The 22,583-nt window shown below is 40.0% G+C and overlaps 3 protein-coding genes across 5 annotated transcripts; 2 read left to right on the forward strand and 1 right to left on the reverse strand.

Annotated features, from left to right (window-relative positions):
* The first annotated feature begins 1,034 nt into the window (after positions 1 to 1,034).
* On the forward strand, positions 1,035 to 7,263 carry dap3 (death associated protein 3). 3 transcript variants are annotated; one of them, XM_040029828.1, is made up of 13 exons: positions 1,035 to 1,249; positions 1,398 to 1,439; positions 1,564 to 1,677; positions 2,684 to 2,785; positions 2,912 to 3,020; positions 3,124 to 3,216; positions 3,555 to 3,685; positions 4,708 to 4,788; positions 5,477 to 5,641; positions 5,744 to 5,803; positions 5,880 to 5,969; positions 6,825 to 6,942; positions 7,026 to 7,263. In XM_040029828.1, the coding sequence occupies exons 2-13, from the start codon at positions 1,401 to 1,403 to the stop codon at positions 7,109 to 7,111; spliced, it is 1,188 nt and encodes a 395-aa protein (XP_039885762.1). In that variant the 5' UTR covers positions 1,035 to 1,249; positions 1,398 to 1,400; the 3' UTR covers positions 7,112 to 7,263. The 3 variants fall into 3 exon arrangements, with proteins under 3 accessions (XP_039885762.1, XP_039885760.1, XP_039885761.1); XM_040029826.1 differs by having other exon boundaries at positions 1,036 to 1,217; XM_040029827.1 differs by having other exon boundaries at positions 1,036 to 1,206.
* A 1,545-nt stretch (positions 7,264 to 8,808) lies between these two features.
* Positions 8,809 to 16,863, forward strand: gba (glucosidase, beta, acid). Its single transcript, XM_040029825.1, has 12 exons — positions 8,809 to 8,945; positions 9,084 to 9,161; positions 9,256 to 9,447; positions 9,535 to 9,681; positions 11,230 to 11,363; positions 11,438 to 11,610; positions 11,710 to 11,799; positions 11,908 to 12,055; positions 14,243 to 14,467; positions 14,902 to 15,065; positions 15,154 to 15,270; positions 15,355 to 16,863. Exons 2-12 carry the CDS (start codon positions 9,089 to 9,091, stop codon positions 15,458 to 15,460), a joined length of 1,569 nt encoding a protein of 522 aa, XP_039885759.1. The 5' UTR covers positions 8,809 to 8,945; positions 9,084 to 9,088; the 3' UTR covers positions 15,461 to 16,863.
* rnf115 (ring finger protein 115) lies at positions 16,208 to 22,578 on the reverse strand. Its single transcript, XM_040029829.1, has 9 exons — positions 22,436 to 22,578; positions 20,310 to 20,368; positions 20,016 to 20,070; positions 19,588 to 19,871; positions 19,370 to 19,438; positions 19,209 to 19,281; positions 19,040 to 19,133; positions 18,076 to 18,191; positions 16,208 to 17,409 (listed from the first exon to the last, which is right to left on the reverse strand). The coding sequence occupies exons 1-9, from the start codon at positions 22,511 to 22,513 to the stop codon at positions 17,290 to 17,292; spliced, it is 948 nt and encodes a 315-aa protein (XP_039885763.1). The 5' UTR covers positions 22,514 to 22,578; the 3' UTR covers positions 16,208 to 17,289.
* Positions 22,579 to 22,583: the final 5 nt, after the last annotated feature.

Below are 22,583 nucleotides of genomic sequence, written 5' to 3' on the forward strand. Positions count from 1 at the left end.
GTGCAATATATATTCCTATGCAATACACATTTCAATGTGGAGTAAATATCTAAATGACTGTGCAATATTTTTCTCATACTACAGTGGAATTTGGGAACTACCGTCTCATAGCTGAAACTAATTTACATATTATTTATTTTCTACATCTTTTTTAAACAAACACAACAACAACAACAAACAAAAAACCTTAGTGTGTACTGTTTTATACACTATAAAGATATATCTTCTATAAAGACATATCTTTATAGTGTATTTATTTGACTTTGACTCTAATCTCTAAGAGTTACCTAGACCTTAGTGTATGTCTCCAAATTGCAAATACACATTTTTATCTTTATCTCTTATGATGTCTGGTAGCAGTGACAAAAAAGACAGCTGGAGGTGGGAGAGTTGCAGATGCTCAGATTTTCACTGAAGAATGAAAAAGATCAGAAATGAGTATATAAACAGGAAAGCTCAGGTTGAGCAGGTGGAGACAAAGTTAGAGAGACAAGGCTGAGATGGTTCGAACATGTGCAGAGGAGGGATATACTGGACAAAGGATGCAGAGTATGGAGCTGCCAGGCAGGAGGAAAAGAGGAAGACCTCAAGATTGGTGGATGTAGTGAAGGAGTACACGCAGAGGGTTGATGTGACAGAGGAGGATGCTAAGGATAGGTTGAGATGGAGACAGATGATCTGCAGAGGTGATCCCTAAAGAATAACACGAAGTATATTGCATGAGCAAAGACATTTAGTTGATTAATTTCTCATCATGAATATTCATCACGAGCCTTGTAACTTTTTTTGTTTAATCTCCAGGCAACTAATCTGATGGTTAACTGAGATTACTGTACTGTTGCTGTTAATCTTACCTAAATCCGGAGAACAGGGATATAGCTAATGCTTTAAAGATCACTGTCTTTACCCTTTATAATCTATTAAACAGTCATAATAACTGTACCGTAATTATCAGAGGCCAAACGCCAAAGTCTGATAAACTCCATTTTCCTCATTTGTTGTCGCCTCGCCTCGTGCGGTCTGATTGGCTAAAACACCGCGTCACGTCACTTCCTTTGTGTGCAGCATGATGGCGGTGTCCGTGACAGGTCTGGCACATTGACATCGGCTCGGTTTGTGCAGTATTTACTCTCCGTGACCGGAGTCTGGAGAGCCTTTTCAGCAGATGACGTTTGTCGAAATCTTCCTCACTGAACATTTAATGAAGTGAGTCGCAGGTGAGCAGCTTTCAGCGTCCGCGCGGCTCTGGGTTCGTTCCCGTTACTTATTACATACATGTCTCCAGGACGACACAGCTAGCTGTTAGCTAACTGTTTATACAAGGTTACAGGACACTGGTGTGTGTGTTTATATATCCTGGCGTTTTGAATTGTTTCTCTCTGTCCACCCTGTTTCAGGTCATGGCTCTTCACAGATTGTCCTCAAGGCTACGGCCAACGGTGAGGATAGGCTTTAGAAGCTGCTTCTTCGTAACCTGGACAGTACTTAAATATTTCACTTTATTGTCAAAACTGTCAGGTCAAAAATGTTTTTACTAACAGCTGTTGTGGCAAAATGTTGCAGGTAACCCACGTAAGGTCCCTTCACAGCGGTGGACGCAGGCAGCAGCAGGAGGCTGTTGCTGTAGACTCGGAAACGGAACCTTTCTCAGTCTTCAGGACACAGGAGAGCGACCCGGTAAGCAAGACATGAGGCAAAGCTGGCTCTGACACCCAGACAGCTTATGCTCTGAGGCTGAACTGAGCTAGAGTGAAGCAGAAAAGTTGAAAGCTAAAAATGGTTAAAGCAAGATTTCTTTATTCCAGAACACAGTTTTTAACCAGTGGGTTATGTTGTTATATATTATAAGAACCAGCCAGAAAAGGCCGCTGTCATCACAGTCAATTGTATCTGGATTCATACTCGGGATACGTGTTGTTGGGATAAGTGTTGAATCATTAGTCTGTTAAACATGTACCTGCCCAACATTAACAAAGAAAAGCAAAACAGATGAACAAACCACCACTGCTGTTCAACACACTGAAGGGAAAATTATTTAAACACAAATCTTTATTTTTAAATTTTTTTTAAGACTAAAAATCAGCCATAGCAAACAAAAGGTCCAAACTTACCAAAAGGAAAGAAAACAAAAAGAAAACACATTATCTTTTTTTTTTTTTTTTTTTACTCTAAGTTGTTATTTTTCTGAATAGAGGAAATTGTGTTTGATCTAGCTGAATTTCTTTTACGTTCAGGTTATGTTGCACAAATGTGTTGCCTTGAAAAGCGACGCACTCACAGAATTTGGTGTCTGTTCAAAAGATTTGTCAGTGAGCATTGTCAGTCTTCATTTTACGGTGTTTCATTCTTTCTTCTGCTGTCCTGAAGATTTTTGTTTGTGCTGCATGAACTGCATGAGAACTCGTTCGTGACCATTACAGCCAGATTGAGATTTATACGGTGAAAATGGTTACAGGATGGTGGATAAAATGTTGTTATATAGAGGACGAGTATATATTTCTGTTTAGGGCAATCTGAGGGGTGCTGAGCAACTGACAAAGATCCAATTTAAAAACATTTTGTTGCAGCTTTTATAGAAATGCGACTGCATTGCTTATTCTTAAATCAGATATTTGGAATTTGTTGTCACTTTAATTGAAATGACTGAAAAAAGCTTATGATTTTGACCTGCGTTTCCTTCCAGGCATGTCATTCAGAGACGCACATCGGACAGTACTACACTCTGCCCTCTGCACATATCCGCACGCTGTTCCCTTCAGGCCTCCCTTGGCGCTATCAGCAACAGGTAAGTTCATCCTTGGATGTGAGATCTGCATAGAAAAGTTACAAATGTGACCTTGTTTGTAGATTACAGTGTAGTTTTTCTTAAATGTTTTAAGCAGCACTGATAAATTCTTCTCCATGGTTTTAGGTGAAGACATTTAACGAAGCTTGCATCATGGTGAGGCAGCCAAGCCTTGAGGTCATCTCTTACCTGAAAAAAACAGACTACAGCAAACCTGCTCTGCGATATTTATTTTGTATCCTTCAGAAACACACCTGCGCTGCCGCTTACAGAAAAGTGAACGCACTCTAGCTCTTGATCCTGATTAAAGCAGTCGTTGTCCTTATCAGGGTGTTCAGATGGGCAGAAGGGTACTGGGAAGACGATTTCTCTCTGTCACGCTGTCCACTTCTGCTACACACAGGGATGGCTGGTGCTTCATATTCCTGATGGTGAGACAGACACACCGGCTAAATGTCTGATTAGTAAACAGTAAGAAAGTGTTTGGGATGCGCTGATTCAATGGCCTGTTATGTGGCTCGTTGACTGGCATCAACCTGTCAGCAAATAAAATTACCTTTAGTGATGTTTTTCTGTTGTATGCGATCAACTTTCAACCACCCTGCTTGCAAATCCAATGATAAATGTATTAGTCGTTCAGAAAGAGTGTGGTGTCGGTTTAAAGGTCTTTAAACCTATTTATTTATTTTTAATGATGAATATATTATTTCACAATCGTTGCATCTCCTTCGTGAGAAGTTAACGATCAGTATCTTCTTTGCTCGCGCAGCTCATCAATGGGTGAAGAACTGTAAGGAGCTGCTGCCTTCATCCTATAACGCGTCTCGCTTTGATCAACCATTACAAGCCACGACATGGTTACGCAACTTCAGGCTCACCAACGAACGCTTCCTTTCAAAGGTAACAATATGGACACAGTAATACGCAGTATTTAGAGTACTTTGAGTATTCAAAGTGAGATAAAGGCTTATCAACAAGCTGGACAAGTACTGGCTTTGATGTAGTTTAGGACTAACTTAAGTTATTAAATGACACCATTTAAATCTACCCGTCTTTACCCCGGAAAATGGTATGTTTGACATGGAGACACAGGTTCCTGTAGCATGTAAATTTCAGCAATGGTCTTCATCCAAACTTGTGTAGCATTTTAAGGAAAAAATGTTCCACCCATAGCACACCTGGTTGAGCAGACGACCCGTGTGCCATAAACTGTGATCATTATTGATCCAGTAGTTTGGATCCCAGTCCACCTCATTCACTTCCAGCCACTCGCCCTCTTTCTGTCCCTACTTTAATGGCTAATCTATACTTTCCTTTCTACTAAATGCACCCCCCTAGAAAAAAATGTCTATAAATAGTAAATATATGTACCCATATGTAACCACCAAACTTGAAAATTACTATAACCGCCTTAAATTTTCCTTCGTTAGATTCCGTCTTCAAGTCTTCTCCTTATGCACGTCCAGACCACTTCCATTTTTACGATGTTCTGTTCTGACTACTTGTACTTATGAATCTGTGATTTCACCATGGCAGGAAGTTTCTGTCTACACTAACACAATCTTGGCTCCTCACCTACCCTACACACCAGATCTGTTCTCCTCTGACTTTCACTTCTTTCTCAAAATAAAATACAAAGGTTGCCATTTGAACACACTGGAGGAGATTCAGTATATATTGCAGGTGCACATATGCAAGTGGGCATAAAAGTAGTTCAAGGTAGCAAATCTAAAACTATGAGAAACATTGAAAGGGTTGGACAGGTGCATAAGGAGATGACCTTGAAGGGGAAATTTGTAACTAAGGTTTTAAACTAGGTTGGAGATATTGACCTCTTGCTGTTGTTTGTCTTTGTTGGTAAAAGTCTGGTGAGGAATTCAAATAGAAATGATAAGAGTTTAATGTTTCTGTTTCTTTGCCAGATAAAGACAAAGCATCGCTACATGTGGACAAAGAGAGAGTTCACCGAGGAGGGAAGTCTGCTAGGAGAGCTGGTGGATCAGGTGAGTCCTCCCTCTGTACAAATAAGTGGGAGTTCTGTTGTTTAGAGGATTTGTGTTTACCCTCCAAAACATTTTCATCATCCTGTTACTGATTCTTTTGTCCTGCCTGACTGATTCCCAACACACGGGGTCATTAAAGTTTCATCTTTCACCTTGCCTGTGCTTGCTGGAGATCAATAGCGAATGAACTGAGCACTGATGGATCAGAACAATACTTTTGCACCATGCATGCTGGCAAATGCTGCAGGAATTTATATGCAGCTTGTCAATTCCCCACTTGTATCAGTTGTCTTATTATTCCCATTTCTTTAAAAGATGGTGCTGCAGTATGTGTATATATATATATATATATATATATATATATATATATATATATATATATACATACATACATACATACATACATACATACATACATACATACACACTTTTTAATGTAGGGGTAAGCTTGTCATATATGTGGATAAAGCTTATGTTAAGCAATTATCCTACAACAGCGAGTAGACTGATTATATCCAGGATTTTTCTTCCTTTCTTCTTTTGGCTTCTGTATCAAACAGCTGGATGTTTACAGGCTTCCCCGTCCCACCCACATGCTACAATAACTCAGATTTTCTTCTGTTGCAGAGTTACTGTTATTTATATTCTTGATTTTGCTTCCATAACAAATGGCATTGCATCGCTCTAGGGTATATCTCGCGTGAAGAGCAGCAGTGATGTTGTGGGGGCGGTGATGAAGGAGCTGAGGCTGCAAAGCGGGCAACCGGGTTCAGACTTCCACTTGGCCGTGGCAGTGGATGGTGTCAATGGCCTGTGGGGAAGATCCACCATCAAGAAGGAGGATAAGAGTGCTGTGAGAAGACATTCCTGTTATTCCTCAAAGATGTTTTCAGGCTTCTTCTACGTTTGCCACAGATGGAAAATCTCATGCGTCTCACTTTCTCACTGTTATCAGGTCGATCCAGAGGAGCTCACTTTGATTTATAACCTGAGGAAGCTCATGAGGAACGACTGGGTGAGAAGAGCACAAGGTGTTTACGAGAATATTATGTTGAAGAGATTTTCCATTAACGCTCTCTCTCTCGTTTTAGACTGGAGGCGCCATTATCGCCACTCTGTCCCAGACGGGATCGCTCTACACCCCCAAATCTGCCTACTTGCCTCAAGAGCTGCTCGGAGAGGTTAGAGGTCATTTGATTGTGCTTTATTATCTGTAGCACTCGCCCTCAAGCAGTGACGGCAGATTAGTCTTTGCTTGTCATTTTCAGTTTCGGCTATTAGTCAGGAAATTGCAGACTGAGCAACATTTTGTTGTCTGTGAGCATCAAATCATGCTGCATAACCAGCAATATTGTCAGAAAACAGATTTCTTGTGACATTTGTCAACAAAGGATGAATCTTATTCTTTGTTTAGTGCATACACGCCCTCTTTCTTTAGTAAGCTGGCTCTTCTATGCAGCAGCATGAATGTGAATGCTTCTGTTACTGTTCCCATTCTGCTCGCTGGGTTCAGTTTTGCAGTTATACAACGTGACTGTGTCAATGCTGTCCGTTCTGTTCATCACAGCCATATTTGTCTGATGTATGCGTGTCACAAGATTCATTTGCAGATGGACCGATAAACCCATCTCTGTCGCCCACCTCTTATTCTGGACAACAATTAAACAATAAAACTCAAAGCAGGCTCGTAAAACATTCTGATCCCCCTTCCCCATTAAAAAGTGTTGGTGATGTAAGTTCACACTGTGTGGGCTTGACCTGAACTTTTTCTTTTCTTTTAAATGCATTAATTCATATTTAGAAATGTGCATTATTGATTTTTTTTCCCCTTTAGTGCATCTATCTTATGTAAAGACTGATATTTGTTAGAGCCTGCAGTGCATGTTTTGCATTTTTATGATGATTCATATGTTCTCTATTTTTCTATTGTAAGTTATTGTCAGTATGTAAGTGATCATCAGCTGTATTGAAAGGCTTTAAACATGGCTGAAAGTGAGATTTGACGTCTTGTGTTCTGTTTGTGTTTTCATCATCAGAGGGGGTTTGACAGCATGGATCCATTCATTCCAGTTTCTGTGCCCAACTACAGCGAGAAGGAGTTTGAGAGCTGTTACCTCTACTATATGGACCGCCACTGGCTGCAGCACCCACAGAGTGAGCGATGATGGTGATGGTGACACTAATAACACGTAATTTAGGCTGTGTTTCTAATATTTTAATTTTTTTCCTCTAATCAGGTCGAACTGAGGAAGGGAAAAAAGAACTCGTCTTCTTGAGCAACAAGAATCCATCAATGTTGGACAGAATTTGTGGCTTCTTATGAGGATGCAAACAGATTAAAATCAGTATCAGTCTACTAGAAATACAAAAACATACATGTGTCCATGTCTGTAATATGTATACTGTTGTAAACTATGATGCATGCGTGCTACTTTGATAATAAAATGTTAAAATAAAGAAAATAGTGCTTTTGGTTTTGCCAGCACTTTGATCTTATGTGGTCCGAAATCCTCAATTTCTGTCAATGTAAATAGTTTAACTACACATTTAATCAATGAGATATCTTAATATAGGATACTGTAATGTGTAAAATTACAGAAATCTAAGTTTAATTACTTTGGTATATTGTGAGTGGCCATGGGGAAGGTATTTATTGTTAGGAAAAGCTTTAAAATTGGATGCAGTTAAAAGTCCAGTCTTTCTCAGGGTGATCCTGGCCCCCAGGACTTTTGTTTCACACCCCGGAGTTTGGGTTTCAGGTACAGTCAGAAACACACTTTTCAAAAACCAGGACCAAAGTCCAGGTGGATCTGCTATACTGAGCAGGATTACTGGAGTCACACAGGCATAGAAAAAGGTTGCTGATCACCATATGCTGGGGAAAAAAATGTGTATTCCCCAATACCAACCAGCTAGCAAATAGAAAATTGTAATTTCAGTCATTAAGTGTCTACACCTATATATCTCTGGGATTTACTTAATGAGGTAAATTCTACAAGAGAATATAGCAGCCTCTCTGAACATTTGATAAATGGCAGTCATCAGGACTTCATGACTAGTTGATAAATAATTCACTGGGGTTGAATTTTACAAATTTTAATTAAGAATTTTAAAAACTGTAACCAAACATCACTGGCTTACTTTTATGGTCCAAAGTTGTTTGTTGATTTATTATGATCTACTACGAATGTTGGTGAATTAAAAGCAAGCTGGTTCAAAATGCAGTACTAGTAAATTTACTACTAGTCTAGTTTCATACAATTCACCAGCTGGGAGACCACGTGTCCCATTTCCTGTTGGCCTGCACTGCATTTTTATCCCTCGTGCCCTTGTCCCACATATTACGACAATGTCCCACATTTTAATTGGCTCAGGTTTCCAAACGTGAAGTCATGTCTCACAACACACGTGTGACACAAAAAGAATCACGCAGACCTAGAGATGCATCCTCCCCGAAACCCAGATATGATAACCAAATGGAAAAGCCGCTGAAAAGCTAGCGTAACAGAAAAAGACATTACAATACAGAAATGGAGGAAGAACTTTACGTTTATGCGTAAAGCCTATTTGATCAGTGAAGAAATCGGAAAAAGTCGTTCAAATAAAATAGCTTTTATTCCTTACAAGATGTTAGTAACAGCAGTAATCTGTTGTTATTTATTTATTTATTTTAAATTGTTTTTTTCAAAGCTTTCAGGTTCATAATTTCTCAAATATAGCGCATTGAGGTAGCTTGCTGTGAATTGGGGCTATATAAATTAAAATCAGCTGAACTGAAAACCTTTCTGAGGTTATTAATATATTTACAAAATATTTAAAAATATTTATTTTTGTAATTTTCCGTATAGTGTTCTATTGCCCAATCGTGCAGTTACGTAATTGGCTTAGTATTTTCTTCCTTTGCACTTCTTGCTCTCTATGTTGCAATAAAGTTGATCTAAAAAAAAAAGTGGGGAAAAAATGAAGGTACAGCACCACCTGGCTGCCGATGCGGAATATTGCATAGTTGTTCACGTGATCATATGTAACGTCACATGACTGGTTAATAGGGAGGAAGTGGGGAAAGTTGTTTGGGATGACATTTGATCAAATTGGAGAAACGTGAGGAGGACAGTTTACGTCTGTAGGACATGAGGTAAACTACAGGAGCGTCTAAGGTGAGCACATCTTCTTCTACGTTTACAAAGTGCGCCGTATGACAAGGAAATTAGTAAAAAGCACGCACCTCTGTCTGATACGTGTGTTTTTCTAAATAAAAACTCGCACTTCTATGTTTAAAACTACTCTGTTTGTAGATAAAATGGCCCTTTCATCTCTGTCATCTGTCCTTTGGGCGCTCCTTTTCGTGGCAGCACAAGTGATCCTCTCTGCAGGTAACCAGGAAAACACACAGTCACACACACACAGCTTGTGTGTCTTTTATTACTGCAGAAGAATAATTGTTAACTAGATTTATTCTTCACCCAGGTTACAATAAATGTGTTGCCAGAAACTTTGGCTATGACTCTGTGGTGTGTGAATGTAATTCGACATATTGTGACAGCATTGGATCTGTCAGTCTACCTCCACTGGGCCAGTTCTCGTCCTACCTGAGCAACATTGCGGGCAGCAGACTGGAGGCCAGTCAGGGTGAAGTTCGGGCTAACAGCACTGGAGAAAGTGGGTAGAGGAGTGGCATTTTAAGATACCATCAGTGATGCTGGAGCAGGTGCAGAGCATTTCTGTCTGCTTTTGTGTTTCTTTCAGGGCTCAGGTTAACTATCGTTCCCTACCAGAAGTACCAGAAGATCAGGGGATTTGGAGGGGCGATGACAGATGCAGCAGCCATCAATATACTCTCTCTTTCTGCTGGTGCACAGGAACAGCTGCTGAGGCAGTACTTCTCCAGTGAAGGTACACTGCCACTGTACCGGGGAGACATAGCCTTACAGCCTACGAAAGGGCGATGCAAAGTCAGGCAGTAAAAGAATACTAATAGGTATAAGAAGGGTAACAGAAACGAGGAGATGTTAGACAGTTTGGGGTATTAAAAGGCACTTTTTTAACTTGCATCAGCAGCATGATGATCATCAAAACATGTCATAGCCCAGTATCAGCACCAGTTATAATTGACTGAGTGATTAAAAAATAAAATTATTCCCCAATGATATACACAGATGTAACAAATATATGCAGAATAACTAGAAAAGGGTTTTGTGTCTAATTGTGTCTCCTTTTTTATTTTCTCTATACATTTACTGTTACACTGTTACAATGGTAGTACGACATCAGTGAGACAGCATGTCCCCAGTGATCTGAAGGGTACTTAGCACAGCAAACCCACTCACCTGCTGTTTAGACCTGGTGTGTATGAAGGGCAGCCAATCAGAAGAAAGTGTCATTAAAGAATGGGGCAAGGGAGCTAAAAAAAAAAAGCTTGTTTCACAGTGGATGAAACTGCACCCAGGCCCAGTAAAATGCAAGTGTGGTGAACTGTAACGCAAAGCTGTTCTAGTAGAGTCAAAGTTTAAAGCTATAGAGCTGGAAATTAGTATTAGCGCCCTCTATAAAGTAGAGTCTCATCTAATTCAGTTACAGTTCGGTTAGAAATATAAAACCTGAGGACATGAAGAACAAAAAACGGTGCACATCCTGCCGAGCCCTGATCATTGACATCACTGGCCTGAGGCAAGTAATAGATGGTGCCATGATTACAGGATTAGTGACACTTGTAGATGTCTTAGAGCAGCCAAAAAGGAAGAAAAAAAGCAGATCAAAACCAACAGTCATTCAACACAATTACCTTCATTCAGGAAGGAAAAAATAATTTTAACCAAAAATGGCCTTAGTTCAATTATTTTCCACTTCCCAGATGTCCTGCTTCCCTCCTAAGCTGAGGCCAGATGTGTTTATCTGGTTAACTGAAAGGAGGAAATCATTTTAGTGAAGCTGACTGCACTGTGGGAAAGCGGTCGACCAGTAAACACCAACAGCTGCCTGGCAAATGTACGGACAAAAAGGGTGGTACGTGGGTTTTTTGTTTTTTTTTTCTTCTCCATTGGAAGTGGGCTGTCTGGGATTCCCCTCTCTGTGTGGAGGCTGCTCACTAGGACGAGAGTACAATGGCGTAGGTCGGCAGAAAACGCTGAAAGAGCCTTCTCCCGGTGAGGAGGTTGAAAGACTGTGAAAGTTGAGCACACCTGCAGAGTTCTTTTCTTGCCCAAAAACTACAACTACAGCCTATGACTCAGCTACTATGAAGGGCATCCTGCCAGAACAGCTTCCTTGGACGTTGTTATTGATACCTCAGATTTCTGGAAATCTATTGCATGGCTTGTTCACCAGTCTTCTAAAACATATTCTTTAAAGAGTTTTTACACCGTGGAATAAAATGCTATAATTGTTGAGTAATAATACTGATTTATCCCCCAGCTTTGGTTGTGTTGATGTGTTTTGTGGCAGGTATCGGCTACAGTGTAGTGCGTGTCCCCATGGCCAGCTGTGACTTCTCCACACGTCTGTACACCTATGCTGACACACCTGGAGACTATGATCTGCACAGTTTCACTCTGGCCCCAGAAGACATCAACATGAAGGTGTCTGTCTTTTGTCTCGCACGCTGACACGGCCGTTGTCGCCCATGTCTCATCTTACCTCCTTTGTGTTCCAGATCCCTCTCTTGCAGCGTGCGCAGGCCTTGTCTCCTCGTCCTCTGTCTCTGCTGGCCAGTGCCTGGAGTGCCCCCGCCTGGATGAAAACGAACGGTGCACTCACAGGAAAGGGCTCCCTGAAGGGCCAGCCAGGGGGCAAGGAGCATAAAACCTGGGCTCAGTACTATGTCAGGTGACTTCTGTGGCTTAAAATCAGATTGATATCAGATATTGGAGGAGCGTGATTCAAGAGAAATGTATTCTGATTGGTGCGTTAATCATTTCCTGTCAGGTTCCTGGAGGAATACGCTAAATATAACTTGACCTTCTGGGCACTGACGACAGGAAACGAGCCCTCTGCAGGAATGATGACAAACTACAGGTCTACTCAGATGCATTAAAAGTTTTTTTTCATATAAAAAATGTTAAGCATTGAGCTGTGGATTCTAAATTTTGCAGCAGACTGACAAGTATATTTGTCTCACTGCAGTTTTCAAGCCCTGGGCTTCACTCCTGAGGAGCAGAGGGACTGGGTGTCTCTGGACCTGGGCCCTGCCCTGCACGCTTCGTCATACCCACACACACACGTCCTCATACTGGATGACAGCCGCATTCTGCTGCCCCACTGGGCCAAAGTGGTGAGTCAGTAAACAGAAGGGTAGCAGGAAAGGTCATGGCAAACTTTATTTTACCTGAGGCAAATAAGAAATTAAAAATGAATCAGTTTTAGGAGAATAAATGAATCCAAAACATCTTAGCAAGATAACTTGAAAGCCTAATGTAGTGAAATACAAGAAGGGGAAGAGGGAATAAAGAACTTTTTTTGACTTCAAGTCTCACAAACTTGGTGTCCAAACTGTTCAGCTAAGGAAAAAATGTCAATCTGATAAGCTGTTGATAGAAATCAACCCAAAGAACGACGCTTGTCTTGCTATTTCACGACAGTTAAGAATCAGATAAAACCAGGCTAAAAGCAGATTAATGCAAATGTTCTGCAGTGGTTCAACAAATAAAGTCAAAACCACTAACACTGTAAGGCATCTTTCACAATTATGTTGAGTGAAGTGCATTATTTTTCCTTTTCAAGGTCATGTTAATCACTGTTTCAACCATAATTCCCATTAACATGACTTGTGGAGGGATATTAAAATATATATGGATGAATTAGCCACTTACAAACTCCAAAGACTGATTTACACCATAAAATAGGGAAGTTGTTGGATCTGTTAAGTAGACAGCAAAAGAATAATGCAAGCAACAGGCAAAACTGTGGCCCTGTAGTCTAATTTAACCAAATAACTTATTAAAATCAGTATTTACCCATTATGCTCTAATTAGCTTCCAGTTAGCCTATTGAAGCTAGGGGAAGTACTTTAAGAAAAAAAACTTGGTGTCACTCAAATCAAATCAAATCACTTTTATTGTCACATCACATGTGCAGGTACATTGGTACAGCACATGTGAGTGAAATTCTTGTGTGCGAGCTTCACAAGCAACAGAGTTGTGCAAAATACAATAATGTAAACAAGCAAAATACAAGAATGGCTACATCTGAAACTAATAAATATATGTACAATATATAATAGTATATGCATTTCTGGATGTGTATACTAAATATTTTTCTACGTGTGTGTGTGTGTGTGTGTGTGTGTGTGTACACATATTTTACAAATTAAATAGAGTAAACAATAAATAAAATATATAAAAATATACAGAGTTGAGACATGTGCAAAACAGTGGCATTACTGTACAGTATGGAGTGCATAATGTTAAAGTTCCAGTAGTGAAGCTGAGGTGTCTATGACGTGTTCAGCAGTCTGATGGCCTGATGGAAGAAGCTGTCTCTCAGTCTGCTGGTATGGGACCGGATGCTGCAGAACCTCCTTCCTGATGGAAGCAGTCTGAACAGTTTATGAAAGTCCAGAGGAGAGTTTATAGTGGTAAAATGAGTCGTGACTGGAATTGGAATCACATAAAAGGACATTTACTTTACTCAGTGTCTACAGCGGCTGTGAGGAAACATATATTTAAAGACTTTACTGAAACCTTTTGGGAGGAAATAAATCCAGTATTTTGTGTATACTTTTCTAGGACTGATCTGGAAAATTGTGGCGCTATTACTTTAACCACGTGGAAAGTTTTATTCCTTATCTCTGCCAAGGAGGTTTGCACGTGTGTGTCATCTTTCTATCTGTGAATACAGTAGCTTGAAAAGTTATGAGTGAATTCTGATAAAATTGAATGATTTATTGATAAAATCGACAAAAAGTCTTAATGCTTAGAAACTATGATTCTTACAAGTATGGTGTATTGTCAACACACAGAAAGTACCATATAAGGATTTAAAATGTCACGTCACGTTTGACCTCTGACCTGACAACATACGCTTATAGGGATATGTGGGGATTCTAAATATGTTAATATATTACGACATTGTTATTTACTTTACAGTAAAGGCTTATAGCTTTTAAATAAATACCAATTTGAGTACATTTACAATGTTTTATGAATAAGTGTTGTTGTTTTTTTTAAAACAAAGCAAAACTTTTTTCACTTGATATTTATTAGTGTGCATTTAAACAAATGTACTAAACAATAAACAATCAAAATTATCTGAAATATATTAAAATGAGCTATTGGTTTTAACTGCACTACAAAACTTCTTACATTTAAAAATAACAAAGAAAACAAAATGAATATGTAAAAATGCGAAAGGTTCCCCTTAATAGTAAATACTGTCCAGCGACTGAGCTGCCCTAGCAGAGGTTTGTGCTCTCTGAGTGCTTCTTGTTTTCGTTATTATTTTTTCCCTCTTGTCCCTCCAGGTCTTAAGTGATATTCATGCAGGAAGGTACATCCATGGTGTGGCAGTCCACTGGTACTTAGACAGCGTTGTGCCACCTGACATCAGCCTGGGAACCACCCATGACCTCTACCCGGAGTATTACCTGTTTGGCACAGAGGCCTGCGCTGGTTGGAACCCACTAAACAAAGGAGTGATGCTGGGAAGCTGGGACAGAGCTGAACAGTATGCACATGACATTATAGAGGTAAGATCATATTATCTGATGCGTGGAGGTTTGTGCTTGTTCAGTCAGATCCACTGCAAAAAGAGAATTTGACAAGCTGTGAGCTGTTCCAGAAAGGTGAGTCACCTCCCTTCGTGCTGCAGTGCAGGTTGTGCACACACTCGAGAGACTGCAGGCCTGCAGGCCATCAAAGCAAGCTGGAACTGGTGTTTAGTTTCTTCTTTCTTCACTCTCTTTCAAGGGAAATTGGACTCCTTCCATTCTCTCTCTTTTGCATGGGTGAATTCAGGCTGCAGACGCTCTGAGAGTCCAGAGGAATTTGTTTATGTAGACGTGCAATCCCTGCGATAGTTAAACAAAACGCTAGTTCAGCAGGCTGACTAAATTACACATCTTACTACAAAACACAGAGGAGGTAGCAGATAGTAAACTGTGGGTGTTTTTCTCCACGGCAGGACTTGAATCATTATGTGGTCGGCTGGACTGATTGGAACCTGGCGCTGGACCCGAACGGTGGACCAAACTGGGTTAAAAACTTAGTGGACAGCCCTGTTATAGTGGATGCGACGCGTGATGTCTTCTACAAGCAGCCGTCTTTCTACAGCATGGCCCACTTCAGGTAGTCAGGATCTATGCTCACACTGAATGCTACATTTCACCCGTTCCATTACTTCACCGAGATCTTCTTACATGATCTTTCTACACAGCAAGTTTCTGTGGGAGGGGTCTCAGAGAGTGGGGGTGTCTGCCAGTGGAGAGACACACCTGGAATTTTCTGCCTTCATCCGACCTGATGGCTCACTAGTGCTCATCATACTCAACAGGTAAGGCATATTTAATCTGTTGTAGGAAATGTGACATGATGGGTAAACACTGAACTGTTTCTATGCTTTGTTTTTCTTTTTTAGATCATCATCAGACATCCTGTTTGAAGTCTGGGACCCTCCTGTGGGTTACATCCCCTCCACTGCTCCAGCTCATTCTCTGCTCACACTCGCTTGGAAAAGGCAGTGATCATTAAAGCAGTTTCTCAGACTGCATATTTGTTTCAGCTGAACCACATTAAAAGCATTTCTCTGCGAATTTGCACACAGGATGGTCATAAAACCTCCTGATTTTATGGCCTTAATTTTTGTTTAGCTCCTACCTCTGGACCAAGGAAGCAAGAGGAACCTCTGACATAAATGTAGGGCGATTGCATCACTTCAGCATTCCTTTTGGCAGTGTGAATACAAACAGGAAAAAAGCCCTTATAAGCCCCTAGTTCTTGAGAAAGATTTCAGTGTGGCTTTGGGAGTCTCCACAACTGTTTGGTCCAAAAACCCCTAATACAAAAGCTGTTTTATGTTTTAAGTTTCATCACACAGACATATTATTTTGTTATCTTGAGTAATTCCAGTATTCATTTAAAATAACCACAGGAAACCAGACATTCAACACATTATTTCCCCTTTCAAATGTCTTGGGGGGGAAAAAAATGATGCCTGAAAAGAATATACACATTAGCCTGTGCTACGTAATCACTGGTGCCTTGATTTCCTTTTAATAACATGCTTGACATGGCTCTGATCAAATCATGTAATGCACTGAATCTGTAAATAATTTAAGTTGTTGCTATTTAATCATATTTGCTAAATAAAACAATGTTTGAAATTTGGAGGAACAACTATTAGATGGATTGTGAGCAATGAAAATGAAACAATGACTTTTTTTTTCAGTTTATTAATACATCATAGACAGTTTATCATAGACATTTTTTTCATATATATAATATACAGTTTCATTACCAAGTATTTCACATTTGGGCCTCCATTCTCATGTTTATTTCTTTGCAAATTTTAAGTTGTTGGACTAAAATTATTTACATCAAACAGTGATAAAATGTGAAACAAAAGACAGTCGTAAACAGGAATAAAATGACAGAGGGATGCCAGCTGTTTATACTATACACACCAGGAGGAGCATGTTGAAATATGAAGCATTGTATATGGGGCCAAGCTCTGAGGATTTATTTTTATTCCCTTGCTGGTACTATGGGTAATTGTTTTGTTTTCTGATTTAGAAGAGTTCTGAAAGGTGTCTTGAATCCCTTACTTTCCTCTGTAGTTAGTCCGACCTGTTTGTGACCATTTTACAGCAGCAACTCCACATGATTCCTATACAAGACTGTCGTGCTCCTGAAACACTGCAGAGTGTGCACACAAAAACATAAACACCTTTACAGTCCAATCCAATTAAACACTAACATATCAACAGTCACTCGACATCTTCCTGACACAATCTCAACAAAGAACATTATACAGACCCTTCATAAACAGCATTTATTTCAAGGATAAAGGTGTTCATGCTGTTATGGGTTGCCTCTGTGCATGCGTAGAGTGAAAAAAAAAATCACCTACAGTCTTTTCATATGCTTACAGGGCTCAGTTGCAGGATTTAGGTGATCTTAAGATGAATAAAGAGGGAAAAGCATGAAGAAGTCTGGTATTTCTCCACCATAGTCTATTGCAGCAGTATATTTAAAGAAAAGATTTGAAAGCAGTTTCCTGGAGGGTTCAAAGTACAGAGGATATGGGCTTGATAAACAATCTAGGCTGGTTTGTTATTAGGCAATAAAAAAAAAAAAAAAGATAAATCAGAACTTAACTGAATCTTAAGACGTCTGCATTGGTACACAGGTGAGGAGAAAGGCATTATAATAAAAAGTAAAAATACAAAAACTCAGACAGAGATGATTATGACTGCAACGGAGATGAACAGAGGGAAATGAGAAGCATTTTGTCTTCTCAGTGGGCTGCTTGATGTAGGCGAGGAGAACTAAAGGGATGTGACAGGTGGGTGTCTCAGAAGGACCATCTCTCCTGTGTGCGAGGGTCCGTGGAGAGCGAGGGGGACTCTGATGGGGGCTGGCTGCTGCTGTCTTCTCCGTTCAAACTCTTCCTACACACTGGACATGTGTCATGCTGCACGGCCACAGAACAAAATGCAGAAAACAGTTGCTAAGCACAGTTTTCTCACAAGTGTCTGAGAAGAGTTTTAATAAGTGGAACATTATTTCGGGCCTGTTTTAAATGACGTCAGTCTGCTCTTTTTCTTTGATTGTGACTCATTTTTAAAAATGTTTTAATCTGCTCAGCCAATTATGTGCTATCCACAGCTTCCCAACTGCTAATACCAAATAACTCGAAGATGAATGCAAAGAAATTTTCAGATTTGTAATTTTTTTTTTAACCTTTTGTCCCATGCAAATTCCAGTTAGATTTTCAAAATAACACATTCACAGAGGAGGATAACATACTAAAAGCACCATGCAATAATAAAAACACTGATTGTATCATTGCAATAAATAAACTATCGGGAAGCATTATTCAGCATACAGAAGTGGCATTAAAACAACACTTCATCAGTTCCACTCCATTATCATCAATTTAAGCTAAGTGTTACTCAGGTCCCACCTACATGGCATTTCCATCATGACTCAGATAATCAAATCACATATTTGAGGTTCCTGTAGATCTGAATGCTCTCAAATGCAAAGTGAATAAATAACACATAGAATCCTCAATGTCATGTATGGTCTCTGGTATGGTTATATTTAATAAAAATTCAACGTTTTTGATGTGACTCACCATTTCCAGCCACGGTACTATACAGTCTGAGTGAAAGAAGTGGTTACAGGGTAGCTGTCTGACGGGCTCTCCAACTCTAAAGTCCTCTTTGCATACAGGGCATTCCATACAGCAATCTATTGAAGAGGATATGTGTTTTTAAATCTTTTCCTGACATCAACACCCTTGTCATTTTTGATTGAGACAGATTTGATTGACACATGTTTACAAAGTGGTACAGCTACGTTTCTTGAGGAGATATACATTACACTTCTCAGCAGAGAATAACACAAAGTCCTGAGAATGCACCCGGACATTCATCTATGCCTTAAAGTCAGCTATCAACAGTCCTGCAGCAACTGGACAGCATAACTAGTCACACAGTTACAGCTGAGTGGTAAAATAGGACAGCATACCAAGAAGAGGAAGTCAAGAAGAACAGAGCCAAAAGAGGAAAGAAAATTGGGGAGGTGAAAGACCAGGAAGCAAAAATATATATATTGTCAAGGCTACTGGGCATTTCGTCCCTAACAGGCACAGTTTCAGAAGCTCCTTCTAACAGGCAGCAAGTGTATACAAGACATTTAAGTGCTGTGAAGATTTTGAAACATCTATGTATCAACAAAATGGACACTTTGTCCTTAGCTATTTTTTTTTCAAAGCTGAAAACAAGTAAAAATAAAACATTATATGGAAACATGTCAATGAGTGCACATATACAACTAAAGCAACGTAATACTTGGTTTAACATTTTTCTGGAATGCATTTCTGATTATTTTGTAAGCGGACAGCATACAACACACTGACTTCAAGAGGTATGAATAGTGCGACCACTATTTAAAACACAAACTTAGTAGTAGTAGTAATAAATAGGGGTTTGACCTGACAACTCGAGCAATGGCAAAACTGCAATTTGTATTTCAAGGACAGAATAAAGAAACATCAGGGGAAAGTGAAGGAAAAAAGATAATCAGAGGTGACTGACCGGCTTGTTCCTGAGAAATATTGACAGTTGGGAGTGAAGAGATCTTCTCCTTCTCTGCTGGCGGAGGTCCTGTGTTCTCCAGCTGACCTAGTAACTACACAGACACGGGCACATATGTAAATACATGAGAAGAACACAAATTTTGTAGACTATTTTATAGTTTGTTTACCTGTGTTATCACAGCATCTAATCCTCCCTGCCCCCATGCATAATCCCCAGGGTTAGAGTGCAGCATCCCTGTCCTGAACGAAACACAAATAGACCTTTTTAATAATAATAATGTTATTTTAAATTGTAGTAACACCTTGTTGCTCTATAATGTCATATTACCATGACAGGGGAGGGGAGCCAGGGATTCCAGAGTTGGCAAAAAGACCAGCAAGAAATTGTTGTACAATCCTGACAAACAGAAAATGTACAGCAGTTAATGTCATTACCAAAAATAAGATCGGTTCGGGGGAAAGTATAAATAGCACTGTCATTATAAGTGGGAGTATTCAAGGCAGAGAATAGAGCCAGGAAAAATTATGAACTAGTGTGTTACTCACCCTTCCACAGCAGGCGAGCGGTCTGGCCTACTGCTGCCTCTAGACCGGTATCTCCTCTGGCTGCTCAGACGAGGGGGGCGTCCTGGTCCCCAGTGTTCCCCAGCTCCTAGTAGGCCCCCCATAGATCCTCCTAGGCCTGCTGGGACAGATCCCCCAATTGGTCCCCCTCCTAACCCTCCTAGGTCACCGAAACTCCCCAGGCGCCCACCAGGGAGCCTAGGTTCTGAGTCTGGGCTGTCAATGTCTCTTGTAAATGGCCGCTCGACTAACAAGAGGTGCCATAGCTTGATGAAATAATAATAAAGAAAAGAACAGTAACAGAAGAAAAGGAAAAGATTAAGTAAAGTAAAACATACAATCATGTTAATTAAACCTCTTTATCCCGTATTCCTTCCTCAACTCCCCAAACCTTTCAGATCATGTCATACCTCTGCAAACTGTGTGGCTGTGTCATCTAGCCCATTGGCGCCGACCTCTAGGAGACTGAGGGAAACAGCGCACAAGGGGACAAAAGACTCATTATTAGCAACATGCACTGTTCAGCTGTAGCGTAAGCCTGGAACAAAACTGCAGAGTGAGCCTACAAGTTACAACAGTGCAACATCAGCGTTCTTCAGTACATGTCCATGCTCTTGTTCCAGCTAAAGCCTGTGTGTGTGTAGACATCATATGCTGTCTAGAGAAGTGAAATGGATAGTGACGATAATACAAAAACCTCTTACCTGGAGTCTTCTGTTACTTCCTCAATGAAACCCGAGTCACATCTCGGACAGATGTACTCCTAGAAATAGATTGAGCCATGTAAGAGTCAAATAGAAGAGGAAAAATTCATTTTTTAATTTTTTATTTTTTTTTTAATTTCCTAGACCCTACTATTCAAACTACATAAACTATCCAGTAATTTAAATATTCTATTCTCAATTATATAAATTCTCACAGAAAAAAAAATAAAATCAGGAATCAATAAATACCTGGAATTTTTTACATTAAAATTCAATTACACTATCAACCGAAAGTATTTGTTTGTGTTGGTTAACTATACACCACTTTGCATGTGTGAAAATGAGATGTGACAAAAGGTAATATTCTATCACTTTCAAATCAGCATCCATTCCACAAAATAATTACAGCACGTAAAGACATTTTGCGGCCTAATATGGCACACAAAGAAGTACAGCCAGATAATATCAGTAAGAAGTGTGACGGTCTGTATTTTGTGAATGCAACCAAGTAGGTAGAGCTGGTCTGCCAACCACACCTAAAGAGAGGCGTGATAGAAAACCTGTGTAACAGAATGAGGAAAACACTGCTACCAGTTTATTTGTGCAGCTGGTGTAGTTGTACACTAAAAGCACAGACTTATAAACCATGAAAACAGGATAGAAGCGGGGTCATTTAATATACAGATAGGGTTATGAGAGATTAAAGCGATACCCTTGTTGAACAGCATATGTGTATTAAAAGTAGGTCACAAAAATACCAGCCTTTTGTATTATGCTTATACCATGCTTAAGTTCACATGACAATTTTAAAACTCATATTCGTACAGCATAGAGAAATTTGGGGGTCTAAAATGAATTTTGTGGTTAAAACGTGTTAAGAAACTTTGCCGTAAGCAAAACAGTTTGTATCAGTTGAGTGTCAAATTGGACAACCTCACAGATTATACAGTTTGTTGTATAAAACGGACAGATGACTGAGGACTGGTGCCTGGGCTGTACTGTAGTAGCACAGGTCGACAATCTTAGGTGTTGGAGTCACTTAGCTCAGTGAAAACATGCCATAGGACTGACTGTGCCTGGGACACTTTAGAGTCAGTGACAAGGAGGACTGGAATTACCCTCAGCTGGATCATAAAAATAAAAGATTAATGTGACTCTAGTGGTGATATAAAACCAGCCAACAGTTCATTGTGAATATTGTAATTTTTTTTTAAAACAGGGCAGAGTTTGTCCACAGTATAAGATTATTTTTTCCAAACAAAAAATACTTTCTTAAAGGACTATGACAACCAGCATTTTTTTTTTATTATTTTTTTATTGGGGGGGGGGGGGGGGGGGGATCTGAGATTTCACCTACAAAACACAACAAAACACCACAGTAGTAAACAGTGCCACTGAGAACTGTGAGAAAGCTACAGCTGACCATAACCTTGTATTGGAGTAGGTTAATTTTAGGTTGTTGTATTTAATACACTTGTAACACACTGAATACAAACACACGCCATACTATTTAAGACGTGGATAACATGTTTCAAGCACGTTAAAGTTGCTAAGTATGTCACGATTTAGGTCAGCTCTGAGTCCAGAGTTTAGCTTCTACTTTTAACTTCAAAACTGAAACTGAATACGACATGTTTAACTATGTTTCCAAAAATCCCCCAACTCGTCCTGTCAACACTGCGTTTTTATCGGAAATTAAAAACTAACCAGCTGTCAGGCAACTAAAGTTAAGTGTGAAGCACTGAACAAAGGCAGCAGTAACGCAAATGTTTTCGACAAGTCCTTGTTGTTTTGAGGAAAAACACAACATCCCCCGAACTGTCACAGCAGAGCTTCGAGTACACTGCTTTGACAGAAACGTCTAGGAAAGTCTAACAAAACCTGTCGATATTTGCTTTTAATGTCAGTTTCCCCCCCCCACCCCTTTCCTTTGACGGAGCTCGTAGCTGGAGTTTATTTTAGTGAGTTAACAACAGCAGACGTCGCTAACTGCTAACAGGCTAGCTGGTGTTTAGCTGTAGCGAGAAAGCAAGCGGAACAAATGGCCGTTAGCGGTGAGGCAGAGCTGTCAGCCGGACGTATTCTAAAAGAGTCTGACAGATAAACAAGAAAAGCCTCCTGCTTACCGGTAGTTTGGGGTTTACTTCACCTTTACAACAGTGACAGAAAAACCGATGCGGGGGAACAGCCGCAGCCTCCGCCATCTTCCCCAGAGCAGCACAAACACTGACGTCGGTCCTCCACAAACCGAAGACAGCCGTCCACCTCCAGCCC

This window comes from Simochromis diagramma, unplaced genomic scaffold, assembly GCF_900408965.1.
Source record: "Simochromis diagramma unplaced genomic scaffold, fSimDia1.1 OVJJ01000361.1, whole genome shotgun sequence".
NCBI classification, from domain to species: Eukaryota; Metazoa; Chordata; class Actinopteri; order Cichliformes; family Cichlidae; genus Simochromis; species Simochromis diagramma.